Source organism: Asterias amurensis, chromosome 15 (assembly GCF_032118995.1).
Source record: "Asterias amurensis chromosome 15, ASM3211899v1".
Classification (NCBI taxonomy): domain Eukaryota; kingdom Metazoa; phylum Echinodermata; class Asteroidea; order Forcipulatida; family Asteriidae; genus Asterias; species Asterias amurensis.
The window spans coordinates 620,844-645,261 of record NC_092662.1 but is presented as its reverse complement, the minus strand read 5'-3'; the positions used below and the strand labels follow the sequence as shown (position 1 = coordinate 645,261).

The window sequence follows — 24,418 nt, the reverse complement described above, 5'->3', positions numbered from 1 at the left end:
GATCTCGTTGCTCTCAGCCAATTCGTTAAGCGTGTAGCTACAGGGGCAAGCTATAACCGATGCAGGTTTTGGTTCGTCATGTAATTTAGATGGTGGTAAGCCTCGACTGCTCATACCTTTTGATGACCAATGTCGTTTGGTCTAAAATCACAAGGGGGTAACTCCTTTATATAGACTATCCATGTCATTTGGACTGAAATTACAAGGGGTAAGCCTTGTTTTCTCATTCCTTATCATGATGTAATTTTCTTTACACTCAAACCGCGATTTTCGAATTTAATTGAAACAACAAACCATAAACACGTGAGAGAGACAGACCTTCATTAAATCATCATGTCAGTTGAATATTACGAACTTCGTGTAATAAAATTAAAAGATAATTCCTTCATACAGAGACGTGGTTTGTATCCAATTTGAGCCCAAAAACTGGTAAAACGCAAGTAAGGCCAGCACTTTTATCCAATTTGGGCCCAAAACTAAAAAGAAATAACAAGGTGCAAGCATTTTATCAAATTTGGGCCAAAAACTAAACAGAAATCACAAGGGGGTAAGTACAGCACTTTCATCAAAATTACAACAGGAGGTTTGACTACAATGTGGCCCAGATAGTATAACAAATATATTAACCAAATAAATACAAATGCATGAGAACAACTTCCTTTTATGATTCACTGTAAATTATTTATTTTCATAATAAAACGTTTCTTTTTGTAGAATATAAAATGAGTACCATAAAACAAAGTTCCATCATCCCACTGTGGACACGTCTGACAATAACAGAAATAATTATCTATATATACATATTGAAATAAATTTTATGCATTTATATTTAAATTTAAAGGATGGGTGCACAGAATGTGCAAAATTTAAAACATTAATCAATCATTTTGAAAAAAATTGTTTTAATATTGCTATACCAAACCTCAATGCTCTACAGTCAAAACATAAAGGGAGTTTTCACCATTTTCTTATAAATCTAATTTACCAAGCGAGCCTAAATGTGTGCGAGTTTAAGACCCATGTTAATTGGTCACATACTCAAAGCCAGTAGTAGTCTTTGACAATTACCACTGTTGTACACTGCATTCAAACATGCATTCATAAATTAAAAAATTTTCATAATTAGAAATCTAGCCTTTCGGTGAAAATGTGCAAATTCAATTCACGCAAAGGTACCCACTATTGGTTGGCCAGCATTGGCTTAAAGCATTGTGCGCTCATAGGCTTGTGCGCTCAAGCTTGTACACTGCATTAAAACATGCATTCATAAATTAAAAAATTTTCATAATTAGAAATCTAGCCTTTCGGTGAAAATGTGCAAATTAAATTCACGCAAAGGTACCCACTATTGGTTGGCCAGCATTGGCTTAAAGCATTGTGCGCTCATAGGCTTGTGCGCTCATAGGCAGACGTACAATCAAGTATGCATCATGCCACCATCAGCCCCATTCAAAAAGGCGCTGTGTTCACTTTTTTGAGCCACCAATAGCGTCAGTGCGCACGCGCAATATCAAATTTGCATATTTCGTGTGAAAGGTTCATTATAATCGGAGATATAAAAGGCATAACTTATTAATTAATATTACACAAATTAATGCAGACATTGAAAAAATTAGCAAACATTATAAATTTAGTATGAATGCAGCAGAGTTGTTCAAAGGAATAATTTTATTGCGTTGATAAAAAAATAGAAAATACTCACAAACACAATCATGTTTGTGAATCCGGCTAATGGAGGACTACTCCAACTGTTTGGACTTGGTTTGTTTTAGTGACCTCACAATTGGTTTTGACCATGAGAGGAAGCGAGGATGTCCTCACTCTGTCAAACATTCAAATCTCTAAAAGTCCTCAGACGCAACGGGTAGACACGCTCACACACACACACACACACACATGCCCACATATCAGGTTTGTCCTGCTATTCTCATTCCAGCCTGGACCTTACAAGAACCAATACTCAAAACAAGTCCAGTCTTGGAAATAAGGGGCAATTGTTGGCAGCAACTACATCAGGTAGTCACTGTCTTTAGCTCGGCTAGACTGGGCCCCTGTCTTTATCTGCAAGGATAAAGACAGGTCACTGCCGCTAGATCCAATGATTCCCATTGGATAGAATGATATCATTTGGTAAACGTGCAGTGACATAGATGCCCAAACAGTCACTGCTGTCACGTCCGCAATAGAATTTGACTGCGTAACTCTATGTGAACTGACGGTAGGTCAAAGGTGAATATATACGCCGGTCACGAGGCAGGTGTCTGGCGTTATTCACGAGCCTCGAAGTGTGACGTCAGATGTTCAGGCTATTGCCTGGCCACCTCTTGTCTTTTTCCTACATCCTCCCCCTCGAATCTTAACTTTTACCCATAGTATGTTTTTCTGATTGCAATAGAGTCTTTACTACAACATGGTGTAATATAATAGAATCATTTAAAATCGAAAATAAATTGGCAAGTCACCAGTTGTGCCTAAAAAATAATTAGGATAATTTCTTTTATAATAGCAAAAAAACAGGCAAGGATTGTTTTTATAATTTATAATTAATCTGGCAAAATATTTACTTTTATGAAACATGAAATGCATAGGTGAAAATTTAACTTTGTTATTCCTTTTGTTTACAAGGAGAAAACCTAGGCATAGGTTCCTTGTATAACGCGTAACAGACTTCTTTATTGATTGCACCCACTTACACCCACACATTCTTGTGCAGATTGCCATTTTGACAATAACTTGTATACTTGCCACATAACCTGATTTGTCACTCTGATGATTTTTTTGTGAAAGACCATGATGAAAAATAACAAGAAAAAAACCCCTAAAACAACCAAGTACTGCACTGTTAACTTACCTTACATCATTGGCTTTAATTAAAGGCACTGGACACTTTTGGTAATTACTCAAAATAATTATTAGCATAAAACCTTACTTAGTAATGAGTACTGGGGAGCTCTTGGTAGAATAAAACATTGTATAAAACGACTCCCTCTGAAGTAACATCTTTGAGAAAGAAATAATTTTCCATGGATTTGATTTTGAGACCTCAGAATTAACAATTACCAGTAGTGTACAGTGTCTTTAAGAAGTAATACTTTTAATGAGCATAATACGTTGTTGTTAGGTGGGGATGAAGGGTCATCATTGTGTTGCTACGATAACTTCTTCAGCAGCTCGTCTGCCTGCCTGCACTGCGCCGTTCAACAACCCGCACCATGCTGTGCCTGCATCCGCACCAGCCCAATGGACCCTGAAAATAATCAAAATAAGACAGGAATACTTTTAGAAAAAAGCTTTTACTATGTAACGCCCAACTTACGAGACCGACCGGACACTTCAGGGTGAGGTCTACACATTACTGGCTTTTGACCAAGATCAGGGCGCATTGCCACCTACTCTGAAACAGGGTTACCCCCTTCACAGTCCGTAAGGATGTGGGCATGGTTATTATCCACTAGGAGCCACCTACTCCTGGGGCTGAAACAGGGTTACCCCCTTCACAGTCCGTAAGGATGTGGGCATGGGGATTATCCACTAAGAGCCACCTACTCCTGGGGCTGAAACAGGGTTACCCCCTTCACAGTCCGTAAGGATATGGGCATGGGTATTATCTAGGAGCCTGACTTTTATTAAAGCAATTATGGTTAAGTGCCTTGCTCAAGAGTACAAGTGTCATGACTGGGATTTAAACCCACAATCTGCTGCCGGTAACATGACCTAGACCACTCGGCAAGGAAAACAATGTGTTAGGTATCAAGGCTCAGAGCAAAAAACCGTGAACCTGAAAGTGAAGTATCATGAAATCATTTCCATTCCATAATGCAATCTTGAGTTTTAATAATGTCAAGCGTGTCACGGCTGAGTCAGTCTAAAGCTAAGTTACCTTTTGTGTTTAAGCGAAGTAGGATTTGAAACTTTGAATGGTGGAAATACGATATTGAAAGGTTTGCGGTAACACCAAGTAATGACTATCTCTAAATGAGTTGGGATGGTTCTGAAAAGAATTGTTGGTGTTTAAGGGACTTTATGAGAGTGGGCCTAGGGCACTAAAATAAAGTACATTGACACATTATTGTAAAATGCAGTATTAAAGAAACAGTTGTAGCTTTTCTTTACCTGCCATGTGGTGTAGTCACAGATGCCAGAAGTTCTGATGATTTGTTAACCATCTCCCCATCACTATTGTCATACAGCCATTCCTAAAGATCATAAGACAAAGATACTCTGTTAAAATCTTAACTGAAATTTAAAAAAATTACACTAACAATTGGGGCATCAATTGTTTTTGGTCAATGTAACGCTGCTTTATGGGAAAAATTATGAAAAATACAAAAGAAATCCAATAATTCAGCATTATCAACCAGCTACAAATCTACGTTAATATAACAAACATCTTCTGTCAGCCTCAGGTATCACAAATACTTCCTATGGTTCTTGCTCCTTCCAGAACGCCGCTGCCAATCTTTGAAACTGTTTACCTCAAAATGTCAAAAAGGCTGAAACTACTGATCATTAGTTTTTGCAGTATTTACCAATCTATGACCCTTTACAAAACCATGGTTTTGGCTTTGGATTCCGCTTCAGACTGTTATCTCCTCTGAAGCCCTGACTGAGCACATGCGCAAAGCACGCGCGATGGCCAAAACAACTTCCGGGCAAAGCTACCTTAACCGAACCCGGAGCCGAAGCCGTGGTTTCGTAAAGAGCCCTATGACCCTACCCTAGGGATCCATAACATACCTTCTCTGCGTAATCAATACAGTCCATGATTTGAGGTCCGAATATCTCGCTCAAGACACGCAAAATTATCTCCTTACGTTCCTCCGACTTGTGGGGGATAAAAAAAACATCAAATAGAAAGTGTCTTAAGGTGAATCGAGGTACATTGTGGTTTCCTAGATTAGAGTGCAGTGGGGGGGGGGGGGGGGGGGCGGGGGGTAATCACATCTCTGCTGTGTTCATGGAACAAAGTGAGGGGGTTATATTAATATTAATTACTGGACAACTATCTATGTAAAGAGTCAGCTGAAAGCATAACAGAAAATGTGTCTTCAGTGCTATAAGAATGAGTTCTTTATACCACTAATGACATTGATGGAAAGTAATATGTTACACAAGGCTTTTTACTCAGCGAAGTTTTGTTGCAGACCATGGCCTAATATCATACAGAGCTGCAGTATCAGCTTAATATCAGGGATCAAGCCTCTGCTCAGGTATATTCCAAACAGCATTTGTAAGACAAACTCGAGTCCCAAAACGTTTCTTCTTACCGATTTTCCTTTAACTTTTTGTGGGTTGGAGAAAGCCATCAATGCTGCATTGCCATCCGGTAAGGTGGCGTCGTAGGAGATGATCAGAGCGTCGTTGATGCTACCACCATCGTCTCTGGATGTTGCTGACATGTTGAGGTACTCTCCAGCATGGCCCGCTTCGCGCCAGAAGGGCTTCGATGTAGAAAAGAAAAACAACAAACACAAACCTTAATACCATATTGTGATTGACAAAGATTTTCTACCAACCCCGTCTTTCAGAATTTTGTAATCAAGTTTTTTTATTTTCTAATTACCAATCCTGTATTTCATCCTTTCAATCTGTAAATCTTGTTTTAAGAGTGAAAGGTTTTTGGAACTGTTTGGTTGTTTTAATCCCATATAAATTTAGATAAATACAATAAAGGAGAAAAAAAGCATTAGCTGTTGCAAACAACTTACCAACCAAAAGGACCAAGGGTATAAATGCAAAAAGCTAACCTGTGAAAATTTTATTTCAAAAGGTGATCGAATTTTTGAGCTATCGCCGGGACACGTGACCTACAGCTTTAAGCCCCATCCAAAGGACGGTGCAGTGGTTAAGTGTCTTGCTTAAGGACGCAAGTGTCATGCCTTCGAACCCACACTCCCTTGAACAGGTCAGAGCTTGAGTTCGGCAGCGGTGCTCTGAACCACTCAGCCACGACATCACACTCTCTAAAGGGTTAATAATTCATTCTTACCGATTTATAGGTTATCACACTGGCCATCAGATCCACTCTACAAGGGAAGGTTTTACTTCGCCTCACTCGTAGAGGAGGGTCATAGGTTATTCTCTCTGCCAAACCAAAAAACAAAATCTAATAAAAACAAGACCGACAACAACTATTATACCAACCTATCAAAGTGCCTTACCGGTCAGCAGGAGCTACAGTTTCAAATCCTACTAACTTCAAAACATTCTCTCTTTCGCTCGAGCGCTTTGCAAACTGAGGAAAAGGCGCTTTATAAATGCTATTATTATTATTATTATTATTATTATTATTATTATTATTATTATTATTATTATTATTATTATTATTATTATTATTATTATTATTATTATTATTATTATTATTATTATTATTATTATTATTATTATTATTATTATTATTATTATTATTATTATTATTATTATTATTATTATTATTATTATTATTATTATTATTATTATTATTATTATTATTATTATTATTATTATTATTATTATTATTATTATTATTATTATTATTATTATTATTATTATTATTATTATTATTATTATTATTATTATTATTATTATTATTATTATTATTATTATTATTATTATTATTATTATTATTATTATTATTATTATTATTATTATTATTATTATTATTATTATTATTATTATTATTATTATTATTATTATTATTATTATTATTATTATTATTATTATTATTATTATTATTATTATTATTATTATTATTATTATTATTATTATTATTATTATTATTATTATTATTATTATTATTATTATTATTATTATTATTATTATTATTATTATTATTATTATTATTATTATTATTATTATTATTATTATTATTATTATTATTATTATTATTTACCTGAGACACTGCATGGGATAGCAACAATCACTCTCTCAGCGCAGAAGTCTTTCCCCGAGGCCGTCGTGACTTTCATCTTGCCACCATCTTGCTCCACGATGCCTTTTACAGTCTCTCCCAACACAACTGTCCCTTCTCCTAGCTTCTCATCGAGTTTACGACACAGCAACATGGCCCCTCCCTACGGTGAATTTAACAATCCAAATAAAGAAAATGCGAACAGGTTCTTTTGTTATTATTGGTGATTATGTTAAGCCAGAAGCGCTTTACGTAAACACTATTTAGGAGAATTTTATAGAAAGTTCACTGTTGTACTCAAGGACACAAGTGCCTCGACAGGGATTCGAACCCGCACTCTGACGACTCCTCCACCAGCACTTGAGCTTAATGTCAAAGACCCGTGTAAACTAAGTCATATCTGAAGGGGCTAATTGGTACCTTGATGTAAAGATCTGAGCGTCCCTTGTCACCACTGTTAGTATGTAAGTCCCATCCTCCACATGTATGAATCACATACAGATACTGCATCATCGATAGGTTGGACTGATCAGCAGCACAGAAGGCATGGGTCATGGTCTCAATGGTTTCCCTGCCAACTGTAAACAATAATTCAAATCACTTAAACGGAATCACTAACCCTTTTTTTCTTAAAGGCACAGGACACTATTAGTAGTTACTAAAAATAATTGTTATCATAAAAACTTCATTGGCAACAAGCAATGAAAAGCTGTTGATAGTATCAAACATTATGAGAAACGACTCCCTCTGAAGAAACATAGTTTTTGAGAAAGAAGTAATTTTCCACTAAAATATTTGAATTTGATTTCGAGACCTCAGAATTAGATTTTGAGATTCTGAAATCATGCATCTGAAAGCACACAGCTTTGTGTGACAAGGGTATTTTTTCTTCCATTATTATTTCGCAACTTCGTAGACCAATTAGACCAATTGATTTGAAAACTCCAAACCCACCTTGTGTCCAGAGGTATTTCTTGAGGAAGTCTTTTACATTCATTCCATCCCAGTCAGCAGCATGCTTGCATTCCATTATTTGATCCATCTTGATCTGGCCTTGCATGCCATCGACCTATCAAATCAAAGAATCAGTCAACAATCTGCAACCAATGTTGATTTCCTGTCTAACAAAAACCTACAACCAAATATTTTGTGTTGGATTTTTTTTGCTACATGTACTACCAGCAGCCAATTTCACAAAACTGCACGCAACTGCGTATCTCGTTAGTTGGGCACAACTAAAACAACAAGTCTTGTGCTTTATGCAGTTGCGTAATGTTTTGTGAAATCGGCTGCTGAAATTACATAAAGGTTAACATAAAAGTTTAACATTCTCACAAAGAGAAATCCTTTGCAATGAAAATGGTCTTGCCCCCTCTAAGTTGAGATTCCAGATCTCTGCCATTACTTTTACTTTGAGTGTTGAGTTTAAATCATATCAGATATACTTCAATGGACAGTGTCAAGCCAGTAGAAGAACAATACAGATTTAAAGGTATTTTACGTCAGAGAGTCGCCTAATTTGATTGCGACAACTGAAAGAAGCTACAGTAGTTAAGTGCCGTCCTACAAAGGATAACATTTACCTGGGGATTGTATTAATACGCTCTTCATAATCAGTAAGCTTTTTTTAATCATTCTTTCTAATCTAAATTAAAATTGGAGTGCTGTATTTTGTCTTTAGAAATAATGTTTAAGTACATTATCAGCACACTTTTTCCAAAATTTCAGAGAAAGAAAAAAGGGACAGACCTTCTTGAAGTAGCGAACAAGGTCAATGAGTGAGGTGTAAGGAAGAGGCGGGATGGCACCCGAGAACTTCTTGAGCTTTCCGTCTGGTAACCGCCAGAATTTATTCCCTTTGTTGTAGATCTGGGTTGTCTCAAGACCCAACTCCTTTACAAGTGCTAAGATATCCTTCTGGGACCTGTAGACACAAAAAAAAAACCAATTTAATTTGGGGTTGAACAAAGAAAAAAATACTTTTGGATTGGCTCTTTGTGTATGGATGAGGATACGCAGAAAGCCTGGTTTCACTCTCACATACCCTGACAGGAAGAACTACATAGTTCATGTAGGTCAGCCATACTGGGGACCAATAAACAATGAAAATATCAGAGGCTGGCCACATCAGACCTACAGTGGAAAAGAGGATGTACGTTGAACCCAACACTTCATCACCAAGATGATGTTCCCTCTTCCAAGGCCATTTTCTCTTTCCCCTCTCAATCCCTCTCTAGACAAAAATGGAATAAGTTACAAAACAATCCAGGGCTAGATTTCACACAGCACAAAGATTCATCTTTAAGATAAGTTGTCAGTATTGACATAGTGATTTATATTGTGACATCCTTGAAACCCCTAACCATTAAGTCTTGGACCAACCTCCAGCTGTCAACCATTACTCAATCCTGTTCAACAACATTTACAGCTGTTGTTCTGGATGAGTTCTCTCTACTCCCCATCTCATGGCAGGCACAGACAAGGTCGTCAGCGCCTACTATAAGCAGTTAGCAGAGTACATCAGAAGATAAGTGTCATTATGTTCTGATCTCCCTCCTGGAGATTGGGAGACCAGCACAAGACAGGATATAATGGGAAAAGCTTGTGTCCGCCTGCTGTGCAGCCGACTGATGATGTTCTCAATGAAAAGTCTATTCTTCATTAGTTTATCCTCCACCACCTTCAGCCAAAACTCTTTCATTTCGAAGGAAAAACAACTAAGAACCTCTGCTTAACACTGAAGATTGTTCACACTTAAGATCAATCTTAGCTCTCTGTGAAATCGGCCCCAGGTCACTTAAAAAGAACCTAAGCCCAAATCAACAGCGACTACTTTAACTCTATCTAAATAAGATTTCCATTAGTTTCGAAACGCTATTCCCTTTCCCAATTCATCCCTCTTTCTTGCCAGAAAGAAAGTAACAAAGTTACAAAACAAATCAGATCACTTAAAGGACCTAAAGCTCTGATCCACAGCGACCACTCTAAATCTCTCTAACTCAGTGTCTCTATATCAGAGGTGTCCGTCGTCCCTAATGGTCAAATTTTGCAATCCAGAATCAATGTTCTGACTAGACTCAGCAAACAATGGTCATCAGATGAGTCCATCAAGGACATGTGGAGAAGTCTTTTGTAGACTATAGGATAATACTGGCTTATCAACTTACGATCCGATGCGAGTACCACCGATGTCCCATTCACAGGTACCAGTGGCACCATTTAGATCCTTACTCGTCACGTCACCACCGTACCGATCTGCAGACATAAAATGAGGTTTATTCATTTGAAGCTTGAAAATTGTAGTCGTTTCACTTATTATATAGGAAAACTTCTTCTTTACAACTCCAAAGCTTACATAAGTTTGTATGAATTGATAATATCTGCATATGAAGTCAAATATGGAAAAATTGTATTAAAATCATGACTTTCATCATGTTATCTTGATCAAGGAAACATCTTTTATAGAATTTTGTTTGCTTTGACAATAAGCTCAACCTTTTTATAAGTACATTCAAGCTTCAGCTACCAAAGTCTTGAGTAAAAAACTCAACCGCATTAAACTGATCCTAATCCAAGGATTTCATTATCAGAGTTGAATATATATGCCTCGTGACTGGAATCAATCATGATTAATTGTTTTACAAACAGGGTTTTTAATTTATAGTAACAACCATAAGAGAAGTAAAGCCCACATATTGTAATATGTGTATTCTGTGTTTTTTCCTTCTTCATTTGGGCCAGTTTCAAATCCCTCCGTGTATATGTCAATTAGTTTCTGTTAGTTTTCTCAATATATTTCTAGTTTAAATTTAAGTGCCTTGTGATTCGGACTAAGACTCTGGACTTATATAGTGTTAATATCCGTTACTCAGACACACTCAAAGTGCTTCAACATTCGGTACTATCCTGTCACTACTGTGGAGCTTAAAGTATAGAGCAATGAGAGCCTTTTAGGACGCTTGGTGGCAGCAGACTTACCAGGTAAAATGTTCCCGGTAATGTGCGCATGCTTAGAACTACGTTAATGGAAGTATACCTAGTAAGTCTGCTGCCACCTCGCGCCTCAAAGTCTCCCATTCCTTCACACACATGTGTAGCACTATGTGATGGTTTACAAGGTGCTTTGGCGCAATATGCAGCCAATCAAACCAAGAACACCGACGCAAACCTTTCTCTTTTTAAAAAGTGCACTTACCAGAGGCTTCTAAAACCAATACTTTCGCCGAGGGCTTCTTCTGGAGGAGGGTGTACGCAGAGGTCAAGCCAGAGAGTCCAGCTCCAACGATGATCACGTCATACTCTGAAGTCTCGACGCGCCCATTCGTTGCCATCTTGAGAATGTATCAAGATATTTTGTCTTAGATGAGGAGAAGAGAGATATCACAATTGATTAGTCTTCTGTCAAGTCAATAAACAATCTGTATTGAAATAACCCACTGCACCCATAGCAATTGCTATGGTGCCCTGTACTTTTGCTTTGGTGCCCTCTCTAAGGTTTCCACATAAAGTTCAAGGATTGCTGCAAGCTTGGAGTTGATATGCCAAGTTTATCTTGAGTTAGCACTTGATACCCACAAGCACGGTAGGACTTATCGAAAACAGTTTGTCCCCTCGGTGGCTTCGCCAACCAGCGAGGCAAAAAATAGCACATGGGTTAAACGGAAGTCTAACAATAGCTCTTTCACTACTACAACAAAATCCATCTATGCAGGACTGTCACTGTTCAAATAGCTTTAGGGTTTCTTTGGGCAAAACCAGCCATGCAAAGGTTGGTAAATGAAAAGGCCACCCAGAAAACCTTTTAATCTATGAATGACAGTGGGACAGATATAAAAAAAAAAAAATAAAAAAAAAATTATACAAAAATAAATAAAAATAATGACAGTTTTCTTGACGATTCACCAATGCTTTACCAACGAATATGTAGAAAAAGATTTGTCATATTTGATGGATGTTTCAAGATAGATATTCCAGACAGACAATTTGTCAGTTCAAGGATATGAGGTCATCAATTGCAATTTCATTCTCGCAACAATCAAAAGGTTGTGCAGTGGAAACTGTTTATACTTCTTAACAAATCAAAATCCAAAAATGTTTTTCCTTTAAAACTGAATGTTTCTTTTTGCCAATAATTATACATAATTGAGACAACTCTTGAACTTGATTAATATACTCAACTTACAAAGCACTCCAAAACAATTCAAAGGCAATTTAATGAAATTCATACAAACTGCACTATCAGCCTTATAGTCCCGTACCTGTGAATTTACCCTTTCCACCGGCTACAAACCCAGGTCAGTACTACAGGATAAATTCCAATTTTCCTGACATTCAAAAAGAGATATTATCAAGCTTACTAGATCCCTTTTCGCCATGCACCAGAAACTTACTAAAGATAAAAAACCCAGTTTTAAACTTGTGAATTTGAAAAGCAATTGGGTCGCTGGACCGCAAAGTCAAATCTTTTGAAACAAACTTTTGACAAAAAGGATTTGTTGGTGAGTCATACCATTGCACAGACAGACTTTGGTACAAACGTTTAGGTGCAATAGAGCGCTACTTCAAGGGTGACCAATTTGTAATGAACTTTTGCTCTCCTTATCTGGAGAGAAAATTTAGAACATGTACCAAAGATTACAGACTCAGCTTTTGTATGACAGAGCCGTTTAAACTCAAATCCCTCACTCAGTGGGAATAAAGTCTTCAACTTAATCCAGGATTTGAAATACACTGCTGAGTTCATTTCCAAAGATAGCTCAGATCAATCACATTTGCAAACAGCCGATTCAATGTGGTCAGTGTTGCATAGTGGTACCATTTCTCACCTCCAATCCAAGGGACCCAAGTACCACAAATCTCGCTTGGGGTTGCCTGCGAGAGTTTTCCCTGGAATACATCTTTGGGGTTTTCCCTCCCACATCTAAAACTGAAACTTCCTTCTTTGTCTTTTAACACTAAAAAGGGTTTTCGGCTAATACAGTGATTAAGTTAACTTTTCTGAGAGTCCTTGGCTTCACAACCAGAATAAATGAAATGAATGAGATGAAATGAAAGTGTGTACTGTCACCTAACTTGTTGTTTGAAAACCCATCCCATTTTACCAGCCAGAGTTGGTAATACATACATACATGGTAGGATTAAATCTTTTAGGGATTCACCAAACAACAAAACACACCAGACACCCCGAGACATCAGTGTAATGCCAAACTCTTGGATATGAATGATCATGGTACCAGAGCTTTAAGTATTTAAGTAAATAGTAGACAAGCTAAGGACAACTTCAATCAATAATCATAGTGCATGTAGTGTGATGTGAGGCAGAGGGGACTCTGGGTGTCTTTTGGAAACCCTGTCTTAAAGTCAGACGTCATGTTTCATCTGTCATTTTACATATATGTAAATGGCAATTTGACACCAAGTTTTTAAACTCTAAAAACTTTGACACATTTTTACAACAATAAAATAATGGTATGAGGGGAGCCAGTAAATAAAATTGTGTTTCAGGAGGGAGGAAAACAAGAGGGCCATTAAAAAAACCTTCGGGAAAGACAGCGTTCAACTTTTCAGCTGATTTTCTCTTTTTCTTTTTAAAACAATGCCATAGAAACTTCTTCTGACTGTCCCTTACACAAGGAAACACAGTCTATGGTAAATATGCAATTTCACAATCTGGTCCCAAACTCTGGAACTCGATGCATCGTTAAATATCCGAGCTCCAGAATCTCTATTTATTTCCAAAAGCATGCAAAGCACAGTGTTCATCATTGCTTGTGAACTGGACCTTTATCCATGGAGGAATTGTTCCATGGTTTTTTTAATTGCTTTTTGTTAGTGCGCGTAAATATCTCTAAATCGGGCTTTTATTTAGCTCTCTCATATTTTGTTGTTAGCTTACAAGGTCTCTGTTCTTGCCGTTACTGGGAAAAAAAGTGTACTTTGTGTGCCTGGAAAAAAGAGGTAGTCTTTCGCCTTTCAGGGTGCATGAAGCCATTTAAATAAAAATTTTTGTTAATGAAATAAACCCAGATATACTCACCCCTGATGTGTCAGTAGTGCTGGTCTCTGAAGCGCAAAGTGTACCCTTAGTCTCCTTGTCAAGCTAACATTGACTGTTATCAGCTCATTGTCTAATGTCTAAAGTTCCACTTTTCATATGTAAATAGAAAGAAGCCATGTCAAAAATATAACTTGTTTCATGTCATCTTTTGGCCAACAAAAAAGCCAAATCAAATTTTATAGTTTTCATTTTAAACCAGTCTATAATGAATGCGATAATAAAAAATAAAAAAAAGAGTATGGGGTAGATCGATATGTTCTTCTTATAACCCTCCTCTCATTTAGAAAAAAGAGAAACATAATTTCTTTTTCAATTGGCCTTAATTTACCTTTTGACATATATCTATGGCTAAGCATGCTGATTGTGCTGATTGTGATAAACAGTCAGTCAAACCTGCATGCAGTTAATATTAGGACACTTTGCCTAATTTAATTTATTACAACACTACTCACTAAAGATTCTGCCTGATCAATATGTTACCATCAGAGGAACAACCCCGCCTAAATGTACAGTGCCAATTTAGTTCACATTGCTGTCTTGACTCTTGGAAAACAGTGAGGACAATTTATTTCAGTACAAGGGCTATTTTCTTCAAGGGCAATCCACAATCCGGAATGCATCAGAAGAGTAATTGCATTTTCAATACTTCAGGATTTCTATTTATTTTAGTTTAATTACTAACTGGTTAAAGGTTTTTAAGAATTTTCACTCTCGTGGTTTTGCAGATGGTGGTTTTGCAGATGGTGACTTTGCAGAGGGCAACTTTGTAGTGGGAAACTTTGATGGGAAACAAGGAGACAAAATATGTAGCTCACACCAGATTAAACCCTTCCTAAGCCCTATTGCAAATGTACACAAAACCTTGAAAATAAAATTGTTAGTACAAACCATGTCACTGCACATGCATTTCTTTTAAAATATATCCCATCCAAGGACAAACTATGAGATGAGGTTCTCAACAAACATGACCAGTCGTTTGTATCAAGGACTGTACAACAAAAGTCGCACAAAGTTGTATTTATCTAGGGGATTATTTATGTCTGTCATCAACAGTTTTGTTTATGTAATGGCTTAAGTTCAAACATAATAATGATAGTGTTCCAAAAATATGCCTTTTAACAATGGCTTTTAATAAAAACATATTTACCGTTTCTGATTTCGATTTGGACTTATCTAAAAGTTTGTCTGGCCTGATGTACTTCTTTAAAAAAAAAACTTAAAAGTAGAGTCATACTTTAAAACATACCCACCCCCTGAAAAATAGTGCAATGCTATCTAAAAGCTTACTTGAGAAGTGCCTGTAATAATATTATTCTGCCTGGGAGATGAATAAGTTAAAACCTGCCTTGGTTGTAAAACAAGTTTAAATCTGCCAGAATGTAGGCCTGCTTGCATTTAAACAAGTTCAAATCTCCAAAGGGTGCAGAAAAAAACCTTTAAATCTTAGTGCCAACGTGCAGAACAAGTTTAATCCTACCAGGGGCCGGGAGCAGACAGAGTTTAAAACTGCCAAGTTGCAGAACAAGTTCAAACATACATGTAAGCAGAATAAAAGAAAATTTCAGGTCACAAGAGTGTGCAGAAAATGCACCATTTCAAAACCTGCAAGGGACTCAGAATAAGAGTAGGCCTTGAAGTAGTGCGCTGATCAACAATAGAATTTTACACTACATTAATCTTGAATTACAATCTTTGAATGTGCACATCCTTCACATGTAATTAAGTGTAATTTCTTTGTCTGCCCCTAAAGTGCAGATGACAGCACCCATTGATCACCAGTCTCCTCACTGCTGTTTCAGGGTCACCAGGATTAAATGTGCAATTACCAACAACAAATGATTGTATTTCATGTGTAGAACTCTCCGATGTTCACTTGCACCACGTTTACACTTGATCCGGCAAGGTGAATCAGATCCAGTGAGCTGAATCAGGCCGTGATCAGGCTAATCCCCGTCATGTTTACACTTGAGTCTGATCTGGCATTGATACACCTTTCCTGGTGCTTGTTGAACAGAAATTCAACACTGCTTAATTGTGAAAGGTCAACTGAAGAAGGTCAATCATTGATCATAATTGATACTTATATTGCCACAAGAAAATACAAACAGTGCAAATATACAAAAATGGTTTCCCAAAGCTTAAATATTAGTATTACCACTGTGCGCTGTGAAAGAGAAGTTAATGGAAAAAACCCAGAAGAACATAAGTCGAAGCGTGGTTCGGCACATTTGTTACAGAGCAATGGCGTCGTGCGAGGGGATGGAAATGGCAGGTACCATTGAAATCGTGTGGTCCTCTATGTGCAACACAAATGCGGTGTTTTGAGGTGTTGGAACCAGCGTACGAGGATGCTTACTTGCATCCAACGCTTGCATAAATATCCATGCTCTGGTGAACTGATTGTTTACTTTTAATTTTGGTTTTTAATTGTAGCAATTGATCATCGTTATTGTTAAGGGGCTAAGGCCAAGGGAGCCCTAGACCCAGTGACTGGGGGTAGGGCGCTAGATTCCTTTTTTTTGAAATTTTGAGATTATCAGTCTTAGATGACCGATGATGTCATGATTACGAAGAATGGTTCCCCAATCCGTGATTTGTGTACAAACATAAAGACACGGGTCTGGGAACTACGAAGAATAGTTCCCAGACGCGTGGCCGTATATTTGTACACGAAGCGCGAATTGGATACCTTTTCTTTCCAGGACAAACACGTGCAGATAATTCTACACGTTTGTCCTGGGAAAAAAATACCGCACGGTCGGGGACAGTCGGCATATCGGCATTAGCGGTAAAAGAGCTGTAGTTGAGAAAATTCACACTCAAAATTCACTTGATTTTTACTCAAAATCTGTGATTCCTATTTGTCATTTGAACAATTCTAAGTGTAGGGCTATCTGCAACTTCTGAAGCATTAGATCGGTAAGTTTCAGGATGCAGAACGTTGCAGACGGTTTTTTCAAGGAAGCGTAAGATTTTGATATCAGTGGTGCTGGGGCCAAGGATACAGAGTGGATTGGACCGATTTATGTGGCTAGCTATAGCTAGCTATGCCTGCTGCATGCAATGTTAAAAACTTAATTATGTTAGGGTTAGGTTTAGGGTTAGGGTTAGGGAAGTAACGTAACAACAAATGAATATCAAAAATAGCAGACGACATTTTTAGAATAGTACTATCCTGGTGTCATGTGTTTTCAGTAGGATAACAGGAAAATTGTTCACAATCAAAAACTAATTTTTTTTTTTCAAATCATCTATCCAATTTTTTAACAATAACCATTTCACTTCATGGTGTGTTGAAATTTTTAAAGTTTTGGTTTTACATTGCGAGAGACAGTCTGCCATTAACAGTGCTTATGCATGCACGACATTGGAGCAACGTCATATGTTTTCACACCTTTCATTGGTTGGTATTTTATTGAATATTCAGAAGCTAGTATGGCGTGCAAAATAAATAAAAAATATTATTCAATTAAAACTTTACAAATTTAATTACATTTTTGTCCTAAGGCATTATGGCTACTATATTAAAATCCAGAGATATCATAAGGCATGAAAGTAAAACACCCCACCCCTCCCTGATGCACTCACACTTCATCAATCCTTTTTCCCCCATTTCAGACCAGTAATGTTTGGTTTCAGGAGATAAGAAACCAATCTATGATATTTTCTCTTTATTGTAGACTTAATATTTATTACGCTGATCGGAATTTATTACAGTATGCAGTGAATCAACAACAAAAAATTGTTGTAATTTTCACTTAAAATATTTTAATATTTTCCCCACATTTGCACACCATAGAATCCCAAATAGTAACCACCTCACGTGATCCATCTAGTGACTAAAGCAGAATGAAACTCAATCTAGCAGATAGTAATTTTGCTTTGAACTTTCGAGGTTGGATGATGTTTCTTTGACTCATTTGAATGTTGGCATAATAATGCACTAGTGATTAGTACCAAAAATCAATCATTTTATAAATGTTTGAGCATAACCAACGACAGGAAACTTTATTCTCAGCCTGATGAAAATACAGACCGTGAGTAAACTGCATAGCTTCTGTCACCGGTGCAGCTTGCACAATTACGCGGTAAACGGGAATCAAAGTTGGGGACCGAAAACATATGAGGGTCGATAACGTATGATACTTACTAGTAGTAGTAGGGCCTAATAAAATTATCATCAATCATGATCATCCATTATTTTTTACCTCAAACTTGCTTGGATATATCTATCTTGAACGCTCAATCGCAACCTCAATATGTAATCACATTAATAACTTACCGCTGAATAGTTTAACAATTCTGGTTTAACGGTAAAAGTGTTGGTTTTATGTCAGGATCATCGCACTGTACTGCTGCATGCACTAGATGCACTGCACATTATTGTACACAGTGTACAATGCAAACTGTATACATGTACAACCTTGTACGCAAAGACATGCTCTTGTTTATGGTGTTAAGTTCCCCACCCCCAATAATAAACCTTTTGTAATGCGCTATTATACGTGAGGTCGATCATAATCATCCACAATGGGAACAATGCGGTCGGCAGTGTGGTGTATTTATTTTACCCAGGCGAGAAAGGGAATGTGCAGAATCCGAGTTTCAATTCCTACATAGCCTTTGGGTTTGTGCTGGTACAAGAGGGGCGTGGCGTTTCTTCTGCGATGCGGGGCCCCGCATGCTCAGCTATCTGAAAGACATTGGACACTTCTTCTCACTTGCTGTATCTCAACATATGCAAAATAACAAACCTGTGAACATTTGAGCTCGTGGTCGTCGAAGTCAGTTGCGAGATAATCATGAAAGAACGCCCTTGTCACATGAAGTTGTGTGCTTTCACTCAGATGCTTTTTCGGCGAGACCTCAGATTCTAAATCTGAGGTCTTGAAATCAAATTCGTTGAAAACTACGCTACTTCAGAGGGAGCTGTTTCTCACAATGTTTTATCTTATCAACAGCTCCCATTACTCGTTACCAAGTAAGGTTTTGTGCTATTAATTATTTTGAGTAATTACCAATAGTGTCCTGCGCCTTTAAAACAAGACTGGACCACCAAGGGCCGAACATAATTATTTATGAGTTGCCTATAGTGAAAGACAACAAGAATTGTTCCCATCGTGAAAAGCAAGAAGCAATTAAATTAATTTCATGAAGGCTCATGATGTATGCCGCGACTGACAAAAAAAAACCCAGATCATTTTGTCATTAGTTATATTAACAGAAATGACGTAATTTATGAGCAGAAAAACAAAACCTTTGTAAAGGAGGCAAACAATGAAGCACTTTTATTTTCCTAAAGGTTGCACGACCAGGCGGCTTACAAAAATTAATACTCCTCATTTGTAAAGAAATTCTCCATGCATGGTTGGAGCCACCAGCATGAAAAATTTAACGCAAAGCCTCGGGGGGAAATAGTGCGAGCCCGAGGGAGGTTTGGCCTACACTGTTAAAAAGAAAAGAACAAAAAAGCTAGAGTGCCACGTAAAAAGACAGTCATTTCTACGTTTTTTTATTTATTTTTTTAATATATTTTAAAATATTTTTTACAGTGATCTCTAATTATCATAAACTTACTTGGGTAACAAAGCCAGATGTCTCGAAATCAATTCAAATATTTTCTAACGAAACTACTTTTTAGAGGGGAGCCGCTTCTTACAATGTTTTGTACCAACAGAGTGTCAGATGAAACACAGAACCCCGTTGGCAACTTGCCATGGGCTTCATAGCTATTTAAACTGCATGATCCTGATCTCCAAAACATTATAATTCAAAAGAATTTGAGGGCATACATATGGTTATCAGTTTGTCACATGATATTTTGCATGTGATGGTGCACCCCCATTAAATGGTGCAGGTTCGCAGCATTGCGGTCTTCCCGAATCAACTTAATTCAGCCCATGTTAATATTGCCGTGTAGACTGGCCCTTTGTCTATATTATACGTGTATTGATTTTACACATGTAAGGACTACGTCGGATTTAGCTGCGAATCTCCAAAACCATGAAAGCAATGAATGATGCGAGGTCAAAGGTGGTTATGGACGTGGGCTCAACAGTAGTCTTGGCCCAAGACGATGGTGCTTGATTCTGGATAGTGTACTACGCGCGGTTGAATCGCCAAAGCGCGCCCGCCACGGTATGATTTAGTTACGTGGACGGCTTGAAATCTAGACTACACTCTGCTAGATTTCAAGCCGTCCACGTAACTAAATCATACCGTGGCGGGCGCGCTTTGGCGATTCAACCGCGCGTAGTACACTATCCAGAATCAAGCACCATCGTCTTGGGCCAAGACTAGCTCAACAGCGGATCTCACGCGTGGAAGTGTGACGTCAGATAATAACCAGGCTATTTATCAAAAGCCAAACATCAGTGAGACAAATTGGACAAAATCATCACTACCGATGTGGGAGGAGATGGTTATTCACGCACTGTCATGCAGGCAGACATAAGTTACGTTGAGGTACTTCCCAACGTTTCCACATGGGTCTGATCCATACCACCCATTACTTGGGATGAAAGTACATTGTTGTATCCCCTGACATTCGGTCTTCACTTTATCAAGCGACGTAGCTTCATCATTTCCTGCACAGTGGCCCGAGTTGATGAAACAACGATGGTTACTGTCAGCATCGAAACCGTAGAGGGCCCACTTTACACTGATCATCTCATCGTCTCCACAGTTGATAGCGAAGTTATCTTTCTCACATTCAAGCTTTTGAACTGCATTTAAAACAAAACGGAGTTTTGTTGGTACAATGGTCTAAACTTGATGTTGTTTACCGTCAAAACCCAAACGGTGAAGGGGGGGGGGGGGGGGGGGGCTCAGTAGGTTATGAACCATCTCAGTGCTTCCTTCGTGCGCCGCTATGCATTAAAGCCTCCCATAAAAAATCCTCAAAGAACCCATGACGGTCACTGAAGGGGGTGGGGGGCTCAGGTTATATCGTTGAACCATCTTAGAGCTCCGTTCTTTTGCACCATACAAAAACTCACAAAGTATATAATAGACCCGCCAGTGTGAAGTAAATGGCGTGAGAAAAGGTACTTTATGAACTGCCGTTTTTTCTTTTGTTTTGTTTTCACCGTTTGGTTCTTTATTTTCACTATTTTGTTTTCACTTTCGATGTAAAGACTATAGAGTGGTTTCCAGCTAATAATGCGCGAAACATAATTATAATAAAAATTGACCCACCTCCGTTGTTGCACAATATGCAAATGTAATTTAACAGGACAATTGTGCTTAATAAATTATAATGACAATGGGCCTCTTTAATAAGAGAGTGCAACAGGCCTAATCAACTAAACAACCCGTCGGACAAACAAAGAGCCACAGTTAAAGGCACTATTTGTAATTAGTTAAAATAATTGTAAAAATATATAACAATTTATTTTGGTAACGAGCAAGAGTTGTTGATAGTATAAAACATTTTGAGAAACCGCTACCTCTGAAGTAACGTAGTTTTTGAGAAAGAAACAATCACTAAATGAATTGAATTCGGGACCCGTAGCTGTGCTCAATAAATAGGGATCCTTGAGACCCTTGTTAAAATTGCTTTCGTGTGAAAGGGGCTTTTATGTTTTACTTACTAGTGACTGCCGTTGGTTTATTCTTCTTGTCTTTACGGCAAGTTGCTCTAAAGGCCGACATTGTTTGCTGTCTGAGTAGACCATCTTGGCCAGCATCCACCGACATCATCACACTGCAGGATTCACTGTTTACAACTTGTAAGAAACCGACTGCCAAAGTAAGAAGAATGAGTGCGCCTACGGTGTACATTGCTTCGCCTGCCATGCTCACACCGCCATGTCGATAAACTAATTAAACAGTTGATAAATGAAAGCGATACAGCGATGACTATACCCTTTCAACACATTGATATGGTCTTCGTGAACAATCCATCAACAAATTAAAGGAACACGTTGCCTTGGATCGGTCGAGTTGGTCTTTGAAAAGCGTTTTTTGACCGTTTATTATAAAATGCACATGGTTAGAAAGATGATGTAAAAGTAGAATACAATGATCTACACAAATATGCCTCGAAATTGCGTGGTTTTCTTTTTACCTCGTCCAAAAACACGGTCGGCCATTTATGGGAGTCAAAATTTTGACCCCCATAAATGGCCGACCGTGATAGTTCGCGACGTAAAAAGAAAACCGTGCCATTTTGAGAGATACTTGTGTGGATCATTATATTCTACTTTTAAAACATCTTTCTAACCATATACATTTCATAACAAACGGTTTCAAACGCTTTTTATAGACCAACTCGTCCGATCCAAGGCAACGTGTTCCTTTAATGCTTGATGTATTTCCATCAACAAGTTAATGTTTGATGTATTTCTATATCGCAACGTTGCAGCCCCAGAGTTGCTGCCAACCAAGGTGCGATGTAAATGCAAACAAAAACACTCCCGGTCACATTGGTTGCTAACAATGTCAAACAACATTACAAAACAGTGTTGAATTTAATGGAAACAAAGCAAATAATCATGGGAGATATTTATGCAATTTTTTTTAAAATGTGGTCTGAAGAATGCTAACACGATTGAATGTTTTGCTCAAAATAAAAATATGGCCGCCCACCACGCCAACCAGCGCAGTTTGTTTATCAACAAAGGATGGTCTGTAGTAGACCGTATTGCATATGACGTCACCGTTCAACTATCTCCCTCCAAGATGGCGTCAGTGCGCGTGTGCGTGCGTGCATGTGCCGTGGTAGAAATCAAACCGGAATGATGGGTGCTGCGTGCTTCATTGGTGTACGCGTTTGGACGCGCATGGTTTGCCCTACAAGATGGCGACTTTCATACCAAAAAAACGAGGTTATTCAATACGGTCTATAGCTGAAGATTATGGAGCGCCGAAGGCGCAAGACGGGGAACTTAGGTCGATTAAACAAGACTGGGACAATGAATAGTCCTACTCAAAGTAAGACTAGTCAACAATTTGGGAGTAAACATTGTCTCTACAATTACAGCAGTTCTATGAAATGATATTGGCACATAGCTTTTGCGCTACTCGTGACTGGTGTATTTGCTGCTTACTTTTGCCCAGCAGAAGGCGATCTTTTCTGCTATAGAATTATGCCATATCTCTATAGAATTATGCCATATGCTGGCCCCAAGGGACTTATTTTGTAGACCAATTCATTACAGTCTTTTGTGTACCATTATTGTAGAGGCACTACATCAATTGGAAAAGGTGGTGTAATACATTTTTTTAGTGATGTTGTGCCCATGTTTATATCCATTTAAATCGTTGATGACAACCATGGTGATAACCTCGAATGCTATTATCTTAATAAGTAAATTACCTTGATGAAGAAGTTTCTGATTCCCTTAAAGGGAAGATACACCTTTGGTAATTGTCAAAGACCAGTCTACACCTTTGGTAATTGTCAAAGACTGGTCTTCACAGTTGGTGTATCCCAACATAAGCATCAAATAACAAGCCTGTGAAAATGTGAGCTCAAATGGTCATCAGCAGAGTTGCGAGAAAATTATGACAGAAAAAACGCCCTTGTTGAACGAATTTGAGTGCTTTCTTGGCCAGCATCCACCGACATCATCACGCTGCAGGATTCACTGTTTACAACTTGTAAGAAACCGACTGCCTAAGTAAGAAGAATGAGTGCGCCTAGAGTGTACAGTGCTTCGCCTGCCATGCTCACTATGTTCCCACTTTCTCCCGTTTTGATCAGCGTTTTAAGTGATAAAGCGTGGCACTTAATAACATCTCAAATCGTTCACACCCTTTGTGTGTGAAACCGCACCAAACTTAATAAAATGTATTATTAATAGAGGTTGCATTGCACGACAATATACAAAATATATCTTAATTATTTATAGAGTTTTCTATTGCTAAATATATAAAATAATCCATAAGTAATCTGTGGCGTGACGCTTCGACCCTTTTTAAATCCTTCTTGTTGACCTTCGAAGCTTTGCGACCTTTCTCCAAAGTACGGGAAATAATAGTGTTTTGATGTTTTGCATCGGGAATAAAGAGTATTCATTTTGTTTTTACTGTATAAGACTTATTTCCCACTAAATTCCCACTAAATGCACCACGTGTCTGTTTTACAATTTTCCCAACGGGTGGTCCATTTAGTGTTGATCAACCACATTCCTGAGCCATTATACATGCATTACATTCCGGCCCCCGTACTGAATTTAGTGGGAATTTAGAGGGAAATAAGTCTTACATTACCATATGTACTGACCCAATCAAGCTCTGTAAAAACAAAAAACGGGCATTAGGTTTTACTAATTTTCTTCCTCCATGGTTTTACCCATACACCGATGTGTAAGCACTTGATATTCAGTACTTTCCCCGAGTCCTGCAAACAAACAAAAACAAAAAACCACACGCATTTTTCTTGGGCGCAGATTTCTCAGAAAGCAAGGTCAAGTGCAGTTGTTCTTGCTTCTCCGTGTTTTATTCAAGAGGCGGTGCTGTGCGAAGGT

The 24,418-nt window shown here is 37.9% G+C and overlaps 2 protein-coding genes across 3 annotated transcripts; both read right to left on the bottom strand.

Moving 5' to 3' along the window:
• Positions 1 to 674: 674 nt before the first annotated feature.
• On the bottom strand, positions 675 to 18,367 carry LOC139948258 (amine oxidase [flavin-containing]-like). 2 transcript variants are annotated; one of them, XM_071946352.1, is made up of 13 exons: positions 18,229 to 18,367; positions 13,926 to 14,034; positions 11,085 to 11,246; positions 10,057 to 10,144; positions 8,639 to 8,813; positions 7,844 to 7,958; positions 7,310 to 7,467; positions 6,872 to 7,052; positions 5,990 to 6,084; positions 5,268 to 5,441; positions 4,738 to 4,824; positions 4,114 to 4,196; positions 675 to 3,247 (listed from the first exon to the last, which is right to left on the bottom strand). In XM_071946352.1, the coding sequence occupies exons 3-13, from the start codon at positions 11,218 to 11,220 to the stop codon at positions 3,139 to 3,141; spliced, it is 1,401 nt and encodes a 466-aa protein (XP_071802453.1). In that variant the 5' UTR covers positions 11,221 to 11,246; positions 13,926 to 14,034; positions 18,229 to 18,367; the 3' UTR covers positions 675 to 3,138. The 2 variants fall into 2 exon arrangements, with proteins under 2 accessions (XP_071802453.1, XP_071802454.1); XM_071946353.1 differs by having other exon boundaries at positions 13,926 to 14,023; positions 18,229 to 18,361.
• A 1,860-nt stretch (positions 18,368 to 20,227) lies between these two features.
• Positions 20,228 to 21,750, bottom strand: LOC139948487 (L-rhamnose-binding lectin SML-like). Its single transcript, XM_071946644.1, has 2 exons — positions 21,539 to 21,750; positions 20,228 to 20,671 (listed from the first exon to the last, which is right to left on the bottom strand). Exons 1-2 carry the CDS (start codon positions 21,741 to 21,743, stop codon positions 20,373 to 20,375), a joined length of 504 nt encoding a protein of 167 aa, XP_071802745.1. The 5' UTR covers positions 21,744 to 21,750; the 3' UTR covers positions 20,228 to 20,372.
• Positions 21,751 to 24,418: the final 2,668 nt, after the last annotated feature.

Bases quoted from the DNA above. Each gene is read 5' to 3' on its own strand.
- LOC139948487 (XM_071946644.1), bottom strand. From the start codon at position 21,743: ATGGCAGGCGAAGCAATGTACACCGTAGGCGCACTCATTCTTCTTACT. The intron at 20,672-21,538 runs GTAAGTAAAACA...TTTTAAATGCAG, and splicing joins TAAACCAACGGCAGTCACTA to TTCAAAAGCTTGAATGTGAG.
- LOC139948258 (XM_071946352.1), bottom strand. From the start codon at position 11,220: ATGGCAACGAATGGGCGCGTCGAGACTTCAGAGTATGACGTGATCATC. The intron at 7,468-7,843 runs GTGGGTTTGGAG...TATTGTTTACAG, and splicing joins GAAATACCTCTGGACACAAG to TTGGCAGGGAAACCATTGAG. The intron at 3,248-4,113 runs GTAAAGAAAAGC...GATTATTTTCAG, and splicing joins GTGACTACACCACATGGCAG to GGTCCATTGGGCTGGTGCGG.